This window comes from Chaetura pelagica, unplaced genomic scaffold, assembly GCF_000747805.2.
Source record: "Chaetura pelagica isolate M959 unplaced genomic scaffold, ChaPel_1.0 scaffold132, whole genome shotgun sequence".
Lineage (NCBI taxonomy): Eukaryota > Metazoa > Chordata > Aves > Apodiformes > Apodidae > Chaetura > Chaetura pelagica.
In genome coordinates, this window is record NW_009952709.1 from 2,892,664 (window position 1) to 2,907,735 (window position 15,072).

Sequence of the window (15,072 nt, forward strand, 5' to 3'; positions counted from 1 at the left end):
TTGGAGAGATAAAAAAATCCCAATTCTTAATAAGATGATTTGCTTTGCAAATGTCTTTGTTATTTATAGCCAAGCCAGGCTTTCAACCACTAAGCTCTGGAGGATGAGGGCAGAATCCCACTAAGAAAAACCATTAACGGAGGAACCATGAGTGATCAGAGACCAGTTCTGGAAAAAAATATGAACTGGACACTGTGCACAGGCTGTTGCAAGAGGAATGTAGGTTTACTGTACATATCTGAGCTTATTTCTAGTACTGGCTGATCCACCAAAAGGCTTCAGTTTACGTTAAAGAGTCTCCAAGTCTAAAGTTAGTTCAAGGGGGTCCAAAACTTAGTCTTTGTTTCAGCCTTTCCCTGGATACTACAGACCAGCCAAATTGGTCTTTTGCCTGAAAGCTGGAGAGTTGCATCATGAGCCTGGCCCTGACCATTAGGCACATTCAGGCTGAAATACTCCTTCCTTGGCTTAAGTAATTCTATTTTTCATATTTTTTCCATGTACCAGGATTAGTTAAGCCTTATCAAGTCAAGCCACACTACTTGACTTCTGTTCCATTTAATATAGGTGGAAACTGGAGCACAGAAAGGTAAAGCTACTGTTGAGGATCAAACCTCAGTATCCTTCAGAGGTGTAACAGGCTCTGGGCTTTATTGAGCTTGGACCTCCCCAGGACTAGAAAGTTCAGGATGTCTTGAAGGGGAAACATTCATGTCTTGGATAAAAAGAAAGCTGTTCAGGGCCTGCTGGGAGTCAGTGTCTGGGAGCAGAAATCTGGAAGGGGTTTGGGGTCATTAAATCTGCATTTTAGCTCTGTCAACCACCTCACATCCTCCTGTGTGAGTTAATCAGTCTTCACCCCAGTATTCCTAGTACAAAAGGACTGGAAAACTGTCCCACCAACTCTTTGTTTGAATAGCTGGAAACCTTATTTCCCACCTGTCTTGCTGGGAAAGCTGGAGTTTGTAGACTTTCTGCCAAAGGAACTCCACTGGTCCTTATTTGCTCCTTTGCATTGCTACTTTCCTCATTGGAGGAGGTGGTCCCTGTGATGGGTCCACACCAAGGTGAGGAATGCTCCAAAGATTTGTGCTAACATCAGTGCCATGGTCCCTGCTCAGGAATGATCTCTGTGTTTGAGGGAGGCTTGTGAAGAAAAATAAAATGAGAAATGGGATTTCTAGGTAGGATGGCTTAAAAAAGACTCAGTTGCAGACAGATGTCTGAGAAAGTATGTTACTCCTGACAGTCAATCCAGAGCTGGCTGGAGAAGAAGGGGTGCTCCCCATCACCTGGCTGCCTGCTCCCTGCTAGGACAGACAGTGATTTTCTCCTTCCCACATCCTCCAGTGCTCCTGTGCTCTTGGCAGTAGCAAAGCAGCAGACCCCATGGCTGATGTAGCCTGTAGTTGATTTCTGTAAGGGGAGCACAGAGAGAACACAATGAGATGTCAGAGGAGATTCCAAGCAATTTTGCCAAACACTCAGGGGATGTATTTTTTTTTTCCTCTTTCCACTCCCCTCCCCCCTTAGTTTTTAGAATAATTTTCAGGAACACATATGCAAGTCATCTAAGGGAAACAGAACAGTGAGTACCAGGGGCTGGTACACTGTGTTCCTTTTGTGTACTGTAGAGAAAATAGATAAAAGAAACAAAGGATGATGCAGAGAGCAAAGGAGCCATCAGTACTCTCAGAGAGGTTCAGTCTGACCTTTTCAGAGATGAAGGTCAAACCAAAAATCCTCAGGTGCCGGAAATTGGTCCCATCTTCCTAGGACCAGGAGACATTTACCACTAATGAAACGAGAGCAGAATTCCGTGCCATTTGTTGTTGCTAGAGGCAAGAAGAAAGGCAAGAAAGGAATATTGTCTTGGATAATAATAAGGATTATGTACTTCTTTAGGAAGTAACTTACGATTTTATGATCATATCTGCTGTATACCCAGCCACCCACCCAGATAACACACAGTAACAGAAAACAGCTTGGACCCCCCCCCTCAACATCAGTGAGCTGGAAAACTGGACCCCACGACAGCAGCGGTGCTCGTTAGCATGCACTCGTCTGAAAGGAGACCCCCCTCCTCGGCCCTTGCCCCTCAACCTGCCAGTCTCTCTGTCTGCTGTTGCTGCTCACAAGCCTTTAGATGCAGAGCATGTCCAGCCGTAAGCGTGGGATAGCTCTCCTGCATCCCATCTGGGTTGTTTGTCTTGGGTCCCTCTCCATTCAGAGCAGAATGATTTTGCATAAATGCATCGACACGTCTGCTTTGTTCATGCATTAAGGGTTCTCAGAATTTCTCATCCCACCCCTGCCCTGGCCCTCTTCTCCCTACCCCCCTGGCATGGTAGCTTCATCAGCTTTTGCATGATTTTCCTGTGCAACAGCAAATAAACCTGCCTGAAGCATTTCTGGTCATTCAGGTGCAGTTAAAAATACCTGGTCGATTATTTCGGATAGAATTGAAACAAGTGATTGGAAGAAGGGGATGGAAAAGATCACAAGAGCAAAGCCCTAATGGCCTTTACTATGTAATTTGGTTTCATGTTCTGCACAAGAAAACATGTGAAATATGTAAACAGAGCTCTCCAGGATTGTAATGTAGCTGCAAAGCCACAGATACACAGGCAGGCAGGGTGCTATTCTTCAGCGGAACGGAATGCCATCCCCAAAACCACACTATCATTTCTTTAAGCCTGAAAGTAAACTTTCTCATGCCAGGGGTAGAGAATTTATTTTTTCTTTTAAATGAAGGATTGTCTGCACTACTTTTTTGGAGTACAGTAGGCATTTTAGCCCACATTGTCATAAGAGACCTCATATTTTGAATGCCAATGAATGTGAGGATGTCTATCTTGAGATGTCTCTAAAAGGCATGTTCTTTTGGAGGATGGTGCTTATCCAGCACTACCCTGCAGATCTCTGAAGTTGATCCCTCTGTCCTCACCTGCAATTAAAGTATCTGCTTTAAAAAGAAAAACAAAAAACCAAAACTAAACCAAAACCCAGAACTGGGGACCTTTTGGATAAACCCATGGGCTGCTCTGAATCTCTCCTGAATCGTGCTAGTTTAGCTGGAGCTGTAACTGTTGAGGAACCTCAAATCTCTGCTCATGATGAAAATCCTGCCTGTAAAGTTGGAGGATGAGTGTTTCCCTCTGAGGTCATTTCAGTGGTGAATCTGATAAGGAGTCATGATTCTGGTAAGTGAGCCCAGCTCCTCTGCTATCAGCAAGAACCTGCCCAGGGCCTGGGTTTCCACCATAGCCTCAGGGTCTGGTTGCAAATTGAAATGGGTGCCAGGAAATGGTGATTTGCATGCTCAGAGCTATTATCTGTCTGTGCCTGTAGCTACTCACTGGGAGAAGCCCTCATTTAGGAGAACATCAAGTTCTGCTTAGTCCTTCTGTCACTGGGCCAAAATCCTTACACTTGGCACTTTGGGCAGTGGATATTGTTCCCTGCTTTTTGGTAACTAACCACCACAGCTCTCAGAGAACACAAGTTTCTTTTCAGAGAGGAGAAGCTGAAACATAGGGTGAAGATGACATTCTTTCTACCTTTCTCCATACAAATATCTTTGAAAAAATCTGTCTTTCTAGCAGAGCAAATATGTTCTTGGTGCAATGCTCTGTGTTCACACTGTGACCCTTACCTGCAGGAAAAAGAGAGCCTTACTGTATGGAAATATAACTGTTTTCAGTGTCAGTGGTTGTTTCTGGTGGGAAAGGCTGAGCTTGGGCAGCTGTGAGTTCCTCCATCCCCTGTGCCCACAGTCTCACCTCCCAGAGCCTGCTCCTGGGAGGCAGTGAGGCTGAAGAAGCCATGAGCTTCCTCTCATACATGATGCTTGCACTTTAATACCTTTAGTAACTCCTTCAGGAGCAGGTGGAAGTTTCTGGGAACTCCCATGCTAGCCTGGGACATCAAGGATGACATGGTCCAAGTGGTCTTTTGGCTTAATTTGTTGGAGTTTGAGGTTTGTGAGAACATCCAGGGCTGTTCTGAGGTTAGAGGCTTCCCCAGCCACCTGCAACTAAACCTTTGCTTAGGTGGAGATGTGCACAGGCAGGAGGAAGCAATTGACTGCTGCTCTATGGACCCTCTCTGGATGGTCCAACTCATTCAGAGGAATTTCAGAGGAATTTGTTTGTGTGGTGGTGGTTTAGTTCCTCCACAGTTTCAGTGGAAAAGCCCTGTGAAGGGGGAACCTTCTGATTTACATACCACAAGCTATGCTTTCAGGTATTAACAACAACAAGCCATGGGGTTTATCTTAATTAATCCATCCTGAGTAGGGCTGAAGAGTTGGATGGGAATCCGAAGGGCTTTGCCTGCTGAGGTGCAGCTGGAGGCAGCTCCCCAGGATGGCCTGTGGCAACTCCCCTCCATGCCCCCCTGGGAGCCCCACTGCAGCCTTCCCTCTGTTTGTTAAATTTAAATCCAGGGCCTCTTCCCAATGTATCATCTCACTGGATGTATCCAATTAAAGCCTGTTGACAGCCCAGAGCAAACTTACACCCTTAGGATTAGAGGCATGTGTATGTCTTCATATAGGAAAGGACAACAACAGGGTGTCTGGCTAGCTCACTGAGAGTGTGGGGTGGAAAACTGAGCAGCTTGGAGAGGGAAGAGGAGCCAGGCAGAGGGAGGTTTGCACCCCCAGATATCCTTGCATGTGGAAACACTGCCTGATGAGGGTTGCGTGTGGTTTACACAGTGTGTTTACACAGCCCATAACCCTAAACAAAGCTGAAAAACATGACTTTAACTCTGGAAAGAAAAGCACTGGAAACCCCTGGTTTTCTGCACATGAGAAAGTTTTGTTCTTTAAACACACAGATGTTTTTAAATGAAAAATCACTCTTTTGACCTTTCCTGAATGTGATCATGTGGTCAGAGCTGACATTAACCACTGCACGGCTGTTGGCTTCAGCTGCAGGCAAAGCTCAGTGAGCAACCTTCAGAGCTGGTGGTGGCACCTGTGTTGTGTCCCATCTCTTGAAAGCTGCTCCTGTGCTCCCTGTGCACTTGGGACAGTTCAGGGGATGCGGGGTTAGGTGGGGGCAGGGTTTAGGGTTTACTCCTACCATGCTGGAAATTAAAGCATTGTGGGTTTTTTTCTCCTTGATAGCTGAAAATAGATGTGATTTTTCTTTCCCCTCCCCCATTTGTCTCTCTTCCTATAAAAAATGTTGCCCAAGTGCTTCTATGCATCTTTGTCCACCTCAACCAATGTCTTATATTGATGGAGAACTCCTCATCCAGCTGAAGTTCTTTAGGGATTTGTTGTTGCTTGGGGGCTTTCTTTAACTACCTGTGTGCTTTCTTCATTCAAGCAAATTTATAAGGCCAGCTTTAGGGAGGAAGGAGGAGATGTTACCAAGTGGATTTTAACAAGCCCAACCCTGCTTTGCCTCACAGGAGTGCCAAACCAGCAAAACTGCAATTAATCCAGTGAGTTGGATCCACGAATATATTAATAAAAATATATATTTAAGATCCTCCCAACATAGGGTGCACATTCTGCCTTCGACGGTTCGATTTTCTGATGCCAGCTGCTCCCAAATGAAGCAATTCTGTTAGAGGAAAGGGGAGGGGCAAACCCAAACAGCTTTTACTCTACTCATCAGTGGTAAAAACTTATGGAATGGGACTGTTTTCCTCTGCTGCAGCACCTCCATGGCCAGCCTTGGCCCGTGGTTATGTGTGAGCTTTGCTGTAGTGGACTTCGCTGGTTCAAGTTAGAGACAGGCAGTTTGGGAACTCGAGTGTGCAGCCAACAATAATGTTCTGGCTACTGTATTTGTTTAACCTCACTCTCCAGTGGATGGATATACAGTCTGTTAAAGCACTTACCAGTCTATAATACCTTCACACTTTTGTGAGCAGCAATGTGGAAGCTGGAGACAGGCTTTTGCTGCAGCTTGAAAATGTCTTTCCGTTTTAATGAGGATGATGTTTGAAACCTGAAGGTATAAGGTGTTGTTTGGTGCTGTTTCTTTATGCCATCTGTCTAGCAGGTTGTGTTTGGCTGCTCTTTCTCCTGGAAGATGTATTTGTGAATTTGGATATAATAGCAGAACGCAATTCAGGGCTAATTCTAAGAATTATGCCTCCTAAGAAAGATCCTGGCAGTGCTGGGGTGGAAGATGCTGTTGTTTGAGAGCAGCATTTTTGTGTCCTGCTCTTGTGCTGAAGAAATAGCAAATGTCTGATGTGAATAAACATGAGCACATGGCAAATGGCTCAGTTACTCTTTCATGTGCTCCATATGAGACTAGACCCTGCCTTGCTGTGCACTCAGAGCTGTCGTCTGCTCTTCTCTCTTTTCATTGGGAGTTGTGGAATGGCAGAAGGAGCAGGGACACGTACAAATTGCAGTCATGAGCTCCAAATGCTTGTGTTTACTTGTGGACTTGTGCAAACGTTGACCTGTCTATTAAATCCCATTAGTGCAATTGTTTCTTATTTTTCTCACTCTTTTTCTGTAGCTCCTGGCTCTGGTTCAGCTGATGTCTTTGGGTTGATCCTTTGAACCGTGCAGAAATCATCTGGTTGGGGTTTTGTTGTAAAATCAAAACTCCATCTTGTGTTTTCCACAGGTCCAGCTAGCATCCTAGATATTTTGATTGCACCTGGCTGGATGTCAAAGCCATTGTGGGTTTGGGATAGGGCCAGTCAGAATTGACTTACAGTTTTTTCAGGTATACTATGTGAAGTTGATGGTTTTATGTGATTCTGATTTGACCTCAGTGGTTTTAAATGAAGTTTGCTTTGAATCTGGAGATAACAAAAATTCAAAGGAAAGCTCAAAGAATGCAAGTCTGCATGATTTAAAAATTGAAATATATTGTTCATTCAGACTCTTTGGAAGTGAAATAACTGCATTTTTTGAGAAACCTGAAATTAATAACACACATTGAATACACATGCAATCTGGGTCATCATCTAATGGAAATCCCTGTAGCTCCTATTCACTTTCCTGAAACTAAACCAACTTATAAGACAAAACAAAATAGCCTTTGCATCTCCCACTCATTTCTGAATCACAGCCCTGTGGTATATCCAAAACTCTACGCGAGGGAATTTTCCTTTGAAAATGAACTATCATTTTCATTATAAAGCAGAGGAATTTGTCATCATGTCATACTGCAAACAAACTATTGACACCTCATCGTATCAGCTGTGGTGTTTTCATGTGCATAAAGGTCATTTTCCAATTACTAAAAAATCCAGCTAGACATTCAGCTGGAACTGGGGCCCTGTGCTAGGCAATCTGTCACAACATGCTAATTGAATACTAAGTCTGGAAGGTCCAGACACCATCCACTGCTCCAGATCCAAAGGGGAAGTGGCTGTGCTGAGACTGGACATAGCAACTGGCAATGGAGCTTTATTTCATCCCACAGGAGATGGAATCTGCTTCCCAATCCCACAGCCAAATCCTGGTCTTCATTACACAGGGAAAAATGACAGATGAGATTTCCTCTTACTTCTGAGCCAGCTGAATCTGGGATTAATATAGCATCAGTGTGTTACCCCAGAAGTTGTATCAGCTTCCAGTTGATAAAGCTTTTCTGTTGCTCACCTGCCTGCATGCCTTCGTCTTGGAGAGGGATATGCTGCAGTTTTTCATCTTTTGCCATCAAATCTTTAAGTATCCCAGTGAAAACAAGCAAAAGCAGACAAGAAGCATGAAACTCAGTAAAACAGTGTTATCAGACACAGAGGACAAGGAGAGGTTTGGAGTAGAACTCCAGTTCATGACCATGAACATGCAGGGGAAAGTTACTGTTGAGGAAGAGGCAGCTGATGTGAAGGTAAGAAGGCTAGTGAAAGAAGGAGGAGACAACTTCCTTTCATCATCTGATGCTCATAAACTATACTGCTGAATCTTGGTGTTTGTTCTGGTTTTAAAATTTATTTTTAAAACAACAGGGTATTTTAAACTCATTGTTTTAGTGTTCATAAAATTGTAATATATGTACCAGTTAGGAAAAAAAAGCAACTTTCCTTAAATTTTAGAAGCCAACCTGAAATGACCCAATGATGAGTTTCATTGTTAGGCAGACAGCTATTGACTTAAATTTTCTGACAGGACAAATCCAGAACACTAGTAAAGAGCTAAATCATTTTTGACCAGAAACTAGAAGAAAACACAGAGCAAAATTTCGGATGTCCTTTGAGTTAGCTCTGTGGGCTCCTGAGGTTTGAAATGATAATAGAAATGAGATGATTTCTGAGGTGTTTGTTGGGACCCAAACTGTGCGCTTTTTAATGGTTCAGTACACACTAATATGGGCAATTTTTTTATTTTTTATTTTTTTCTGTGACTCCAACCCAATTCCCAGCCTAAATGGGAAGAACAGTGCAACAGCTTTCAGAACAGATTGAAGGTCTGGGCTGCAGTTGGCAAACTGGGTGGTGTCCATGTGGCAGTCAAGCTGCCTTATAATGTTGGGCAATAAACAAGCAGGAAACTTTCTGCTGTTTAGCAACTGCACTACAGTTTCTCATCCTTGGGTAAGATTAACCTTAGTTCTGCAAGAACAATAACATATTTAAGAATAAAAAGGCTGGGTGGCTGCCAGCCCCCACGTCTGGTATTGGAGAAAGTTATCATTTGTAAGGGATGTGTTAAAATGCTGCTTATGTCATGGTTGGGATTCTCTGGCATGTGTTGAGTTAAATATAAATAACATTCTGCAGAGCAGTTGGCTAAAAATTGTAGATTAATTAGGTTTCAGTATTATGGCTGAAATCTGTTCTTTAGCTGGATCTTCAAACAACAGAACATGCCCTGTTGGTGCCTCCACAGGTTTCACATCAGTCCATGAGTATTTCTGTGCCCTTTTACAGCCTTTCTCAGGATGTCTGCTCCACAAATAGATGGGCTGTGGGTTTTATCTATAGGTCCTGTTCCTGCTGGTTCTATGGTTGCTGTTTTGCAGATGGGACAGGGTATATAGCCTGTTTTGTCCCAGAAAGCTGCAGCATTGTCTGTCTTGGTGCAGAAATGGCAACAGCACAGTCATTGGTAGAAACATTCCCACCTTTCTTCCCCAGAAGGAGGTTGCTCCCTCCTGCCTGATAGCCAGGTGCTTGTGGGGGCTCTTCACAGCCATACTTAGCCTGGGGACATGGTCTGGAGGGGAAGCCCCACCATGGGACAACAGATGGGAACTCTGTTTACAGCCACCCATGGACATGCAACCAGGCTCAGCTGTATGCCAGGGCTGGGCAGAGCAGCATCCCACTTTAAACAGCAGCTCTGCCTGCATTTACAAGTATTTTGATGTTATGAGGAGAGAGTGGGGAACCACCAGTGTATGCAAAGCCTGTGGTGTCTGCCTTTGCTTGCTAGATGGGAAGGACAGAGCAGAATGAAATCTGTTTACATTTAACATTTAACTCCTGTGGGGAGGTACCTCCTTCACATCTGAATGTGCTTGTTTGCCCCTACTCTTTGTAGCATCTGAGAACCTCTTTGTGTCTAATGGCTTTTACCTTCAAGGTACCTGTGTGACCTGGTGGGATATAATCCTTGTCTTAGAGACAGGGGCCTCAGGCCTTGAGAACCCAAGAGCTGCCCAGAAGGTTGTGATGGGCCCATGCACTGGGCATAGCCAGGTTGACACCCAGTCCAGTGCCAGTCCACAGATCAGTGATCCTTAAGCTGCAGTTTGCCTGCAACAGCAGCCCCTCCACACAACTTTACATTGCCTGAAATCAGGGGATGGCTGGGAGTCATTCACAAGGGTGCCTTCCAAAATTTGCTCTTCAGCAAATTTTCCCATATTACTTTGGAAGCAAACATTATGAGGAAATGGAGCTGATTGCAATAGTAAATGTGTTTTAGATGTGGCAAGGAACTATACAGTACCAATATATCACTTTTCCCTTTCTGCTGACACATTCCTCGGTCCCCTTGAGTAAGGGAAGGAAAACAGGAGAGGCGGTTTGAAGAACATGTTGTCCCTGTGATTGACAAGAGATTGTATAAATCAGTCAAAGGGAATCCTCCAGGCATTCCCTCTTGTGGGAAGATCCCACAGCACTCTCTGGCCTTGCTCATTCTGTCTCTCTATGTTTGTGTACAAAATGTGTGGGTGGGAGACAAGCTGGATTAGAACCTCTGAGAGGAACAGACAGCAGCTCTTTTAATTGAAAGCAGCTTCCTAGGGAAGGGTACAACACAGGCTTCCAGTAAGTAGTCACAAATAGTCCCCAAATACTTTGGAGCAGATACTAAGCTCCTGTGGATCCCTGTTACTCTGGGAGTCCGAGAACCTGGATAGGTCCCAGTGAGTGAAGTTTTGAGTCTTTCATGATGCTGTCATTCTTCAAAGCAAATACTTTAGTGTTTGGTAACACCCTGAAATTAAAAGTACATTTATTCCTTTTTTCCCTTCACAGCTGTCAGGTGCTTCATAGCAAACTCTAGGATGATGGGAAATAATTTATTTCTCATAAATGTCAATTGTTATGAATTTATAGCCATGAAGAGAGATCATATAATCGTAGAATTCCAGGTTGGAAGGGACCTCAAGGACCATCTGGTCAAACCATTCTGGGTAGGAACAGTTTGGATAAGATGATCAACAGAGTTTAGGCGACATTCTCTCTTCCAGGTCATTGGAACTTGTAGCCTAAAAGTGGTGATACTGCAGTAATGAGTGTCTTCACACTGCTGCCATTTTCTAGGGATGGCTTAAAGGCAGAGCTGTGAAAGACTCACCCAGCAAATAGTTCTCAGACCTTGCAGTCATGGTGTGACACTCAGTAACCGGGTAGAGTTGAAAAATGGGATATATTTATCAACTTTCTTAGAACCTGTGGAGATGGTGGAGTCTACAGGTGATAGGGACTGTTTGTCCAATCAATTGGCATTACATAATTTTAAAGAACTTTTCTATTCTCAAAGTTTGCTAGATAGCAACTAGTGCAGAAGTAGTTCTGGTAGCCATTCCTCACGTCGTGTCTATCCGACTTCTCCCACACTTTTCAATTATATTCTTCTCCTAAAATTTTTACCCCAGTACCACTTTGAAGCACTTCTCTGAGTAGCCTCAGCAGGAGGAAGCTTATCTAACCAGTTCAAACCAGACCCAGCTACTGAGCCTGCACACCTCCTCTGCACATGGCTCGGACACAGGCTCTTTATGCAATGTTCAGATTTTTGCTGATATTCTCAGGCAGAAGCAGAAAAGTGTTAGAGTTCACACACACACACGAATCAAACAAGGTATTTAAAAGTTTTCAGAGATTTCTAACCCACCTCAGCAGGGTTTTATTTTGGGTTTGATTCAAACCTTAAGTGAAGGTCTGGGTGATTTCTTAATGAAGGTTTTCACTCACCCATGGAGTGGCACTTAAAATGCACCAAAGGTCACTGCTTTAGTTTCTTTCAACCACCTTTTTTTGGACCAATAGAGCAAGAGATACAAGAATAAGAACAAAATCATATAAAAGTAATGAGACCTTTGTTCATGTCAAAGAGCTCTCCGACCATATAAATTGCAGATGTGGGTAAGATAAATTCCCTAACTGGAGAGGTATTAAAATAAAAACCATGCTCCCAACAAGAGACCGGCTGCTGAAAATGCAAGAAGAGAGAATTGCGAAATGGTACATGTCGAATTGCTGGCCTGGATTTCAAATGCCAAAGATAGTTTATGTAAAGCCTTGCTCTGCTGTAAAATGTAACACAATCCACTGGCTAGCCTCAATGAAGCTTGGTCCCAGTTGTTTTAAAAAATAAATAAACTAAAAATCTTCTTCCAGCCCATTAAAGCTGATTTATGTTTTGCCCATAGATTCCTCTGTGCTGGATCTTGAGGGACCCAGATTATAGAGGTGATTACATCACTTGTAGCCAATCTGGTTTCTCATTCCCAGGCATCCCAGGCTCTCTTTGCATTGCCCAGACTTTGTCTGCCGAGACCAAGAGGGCACAGCATGGTTAAAAACATCTCTGTTAATTCTCTTCCTTCACTTCAGGGTTTTCTTTTTTGTTTTAATAATCAGGGAAATTGCTTATGGGAACAGCTCTCCTGACAGCACGTCACCACCTGATTGCTCACTTCAAGCTCTGGTCTCCAAAAGAAATCAAATACTGTCCCCAAGAGCACATGGCTCCACTTAGAACCTAGCGCAGGTGGTCTGGGGTATCAGTCCTGGGCTCTCCTGTGCCTACTACAACTGCTGGAGATGGTTTGGCCTCCTGGGTTGCGTTTGTAGCTCTGTTGCCTCCATACAGTGTGACCACAAAGAATTCCCTCTATCTCCCTGTGTCTGGGAATGACAGTCACTGAGCTCACCAAACTCTTGTGAATCAAACCAGGATAATCTTAAGAGGTACCTTCCAGCTGCTCTGAGAGCCTCAGCTGGAAACATCCTTCGGGGTAGCTGCAGCCTTTTCAGTGGTGGACTTTTCTTTCTTCATTCTTATTTGAGGAATGAAGGGTGTGGTCACACAGCTTCCCTTTCTGAAGCAACATCCCTGTGCATTGTGGTTCCAAGGTGATTCCTACCATTGCTTGCAGCTTCCTTTTCACGTCTTTACGTACTGACAGCACTTCAAGGCTTGAATTCAGACATTTTCTTCCTTGAGCTTTTTGTCCATACTAGCTCTTGGGGTTCATCTTCTTGTTCTTGTTGAAAAGAGCAGTCTGCTTTTCATCCCACTGCAGCCTGCCACGGGAAGGGTTGTAGGTGTAGGAAGGTGATTCCAGTTGCAGAACCTAGCTAACAGAACAAGAAGCTGGTTTGCTTAAATTAGGTTGTAGAGACAGGACTTCCCTGGCCACACTTGCTTCCAAGTTTATGTGGCCATCTGTGGCTTCCCTGGGGTGACAGTAACATGTAGGTTTAAATAGGACATGGCTTGAGTGCTGGGGAGAGCATCTGCAGGCTGCTGTGCTGGGAGTTGGTATGCTCGGAAGTGATCCTCACTTGGACTCCAGTGGGAAGAGTCTTGGGCCATTTGGGTGGGAGCAGAGTTGTTCTGCATGTTGTCAGAGACCTCGTACCAAATTAAGAAGAAAGTGTTGGCTGCCATCCAGCTGCTGTCAGTCTTCAGCTCCTTTTCATGTTCCAGTTTTTCTTAGGGAGGTGGAAGACCTGGAAACTTAACTGTAGAATAATCTTGTGGTATTTAGAAACATCGTCATTGTGTATTATTTCATTCTGACGGTGCACCTGGACTATTTTCCCCACTTTATACAGTCATATTCCTTCCTTACTGTGATCTACATCTGTTTTGGTGTTTCTTTTTTGTCCTGCAGATGTGTCGAACTAAGGTGATTGACTTGAACGATGGTGTCTCTCAGTATGCCTGGTATCCCTGCACGGCCAATTTCCAGTACTCCCACATAACACAGACCATTTTCTGGCTGAAGGTAGGAAATGTACATGTCATTCAGAAGTCTCCTCTTTGCCTGCCTAGACAGAGTTTCTCCAAGAGGCAAAATATCCTGGGACAGCCTTCCCAGGGCCAAGCTGCTCCTTTCTTTGAAGTATGTTTAGTGCAAAATAACAAAACAAAGTCTCTGAGCAATGTCTAGAGAGTCAGTGGTGAAGTCCCCTCCTGTGCCAAGGCTATTGAACTTCTGAGAGGTTACAGCCTCCAGCTGCAGGGCTGTTGGACTCGAGTTTATCTATTTTGTGTAGGAGAGATTGGAAGGGAAGACTTCTGTGTGACCTGGGATGGGAATTGTTATTTTAAAAGTCCTGCACTGACTCTCGGGGGTTTTTAAAGCCCACTGCAGTTCTCCACCTCAGCCTTTGCGGGGCTTTTGTTTCCCCAGGCTTATTTTTCCCAGCCTATGGTAGCTGCAGCAGTCCTAGTTCACTTGGTTACTGATGGGACCTATTACCTGGATCAGAAGCAGGAGACCATCGGTGTGCAGCTGTTTGACACCAAAGAGCAAAGCCATGATCTTGGTAAGACTGTATTTTATTGAACTTCCCCTTTATTACTTGCTTAATTTGTTGGTAACCCCATTCACAAAGTATCCAACAGTGCTGCTGAGTTTTTTCATGGATCAGACAAAAAAAAAGTGCTTGCTTAATGCTGCAAGACCTGAGTTTCACAAGAGTTTGTTAAAAATGATGCATAATTTGTTCTACAGATATTTCTCCATACCCATTCACAACGTGTTCAGAAGTTATTAGTCCCTCTTTAGTCATTAAAATAAGCACTGCTTCAATGCTTCATGCACAGCATCTCCCTGGAGAGACACTGATAGTGATACAGATGAACTGCTGGTAGCAGAGTGAGAAACCTGCACCAGCTGGTGCAGCAAATGCTTCTGCTTCACAAGGTGTAGTTGGTTTCATGTCTAAACCTGCTTGCAGGGGGGTTTCCACAACTATTTGATGGCCAACATTTGTCAAGCAAAGTATTTTAGGTTCTAAGGAGGTCTTTCTAACACCAGGGCCCTTGCAGGCTGCCTGAAGCAGATGTTCCTAGCAAGGCCTGTGGACCTGTTAGTTGTGCTGAACTGCTGGTATAGACCATTTTTGTCTCTACCCTGGGCACAGATCCCTGAACCTGGTAAAGCTGTGTCTGGTGAATTGCTTTTGGCTGCAGATAAGCTCCAGGGCTCAGGAGCTCACCCCACCTCCCAACTCCATGTCAGAGTAGGACTTGCATAATCCCTTTCCAGTTGTCCCCTGCCCTTTTTACCACTGGGAAGAAAGCTGGCCATGCCATCCTAAGACCAGTTTTGAAGGAAACAAACCCCTTCTCCCATCTTTCTCTTTTACCATTACCATTACCATTACTTTGCAATTTTGACAAGCTGAAACTCCAACGAGCTTCCTACCAGTGATGAGAAGGAGAAGGGACACATGCAAGTGGCAGGTGTTGGGTGACTATCCAGGGTAATATGTAATTTGTTGGGGTGTGGAGGAAAAGAAAAAAGGAATGTGTGGTGTCTGCTGTCCAAGAACAAGCGAAAATTCATAGCAAGTTGTGCAGGTTGAGTCAGGATAGCTCCCACTGTGCCAGAGCCCCTGGATTAGTCTTCTCCTCCTCCTTTTGCAAAACATTTGCACATAGCTCTT

The 15,072-nt window shown here is 44.2% G+C and overlaps 1 protein-coding gene across 1 annotated transcript in view; it reads left to right on the forward strand.

Annotated features, from left to right (window-relative positions):
• Nucleotides 1–15,072, forward strand: part of PAPPA (pregnancy-associated plasma protein A, pappalysin 1) — a 182,973-nt gene that overhangs the window by 113,922 nt on the left and 53,979 nt on the right. The window contains exons 11-12 of the mRNA XM_009994319.1: nucleotides 13,290–13,403; nucleotides 13,812–13,947. Of these exons, the coding sequence (XP_009992621.1) occupies nucleotides 13,290–13,403; nucleotides 13,812–13,947 (250 nt within the window). The remainder of the gene's footprint in view (nucleotides 1–13,289; nucleotides 13,404–13,811; nucleotides 13,948–15,072) is intronic.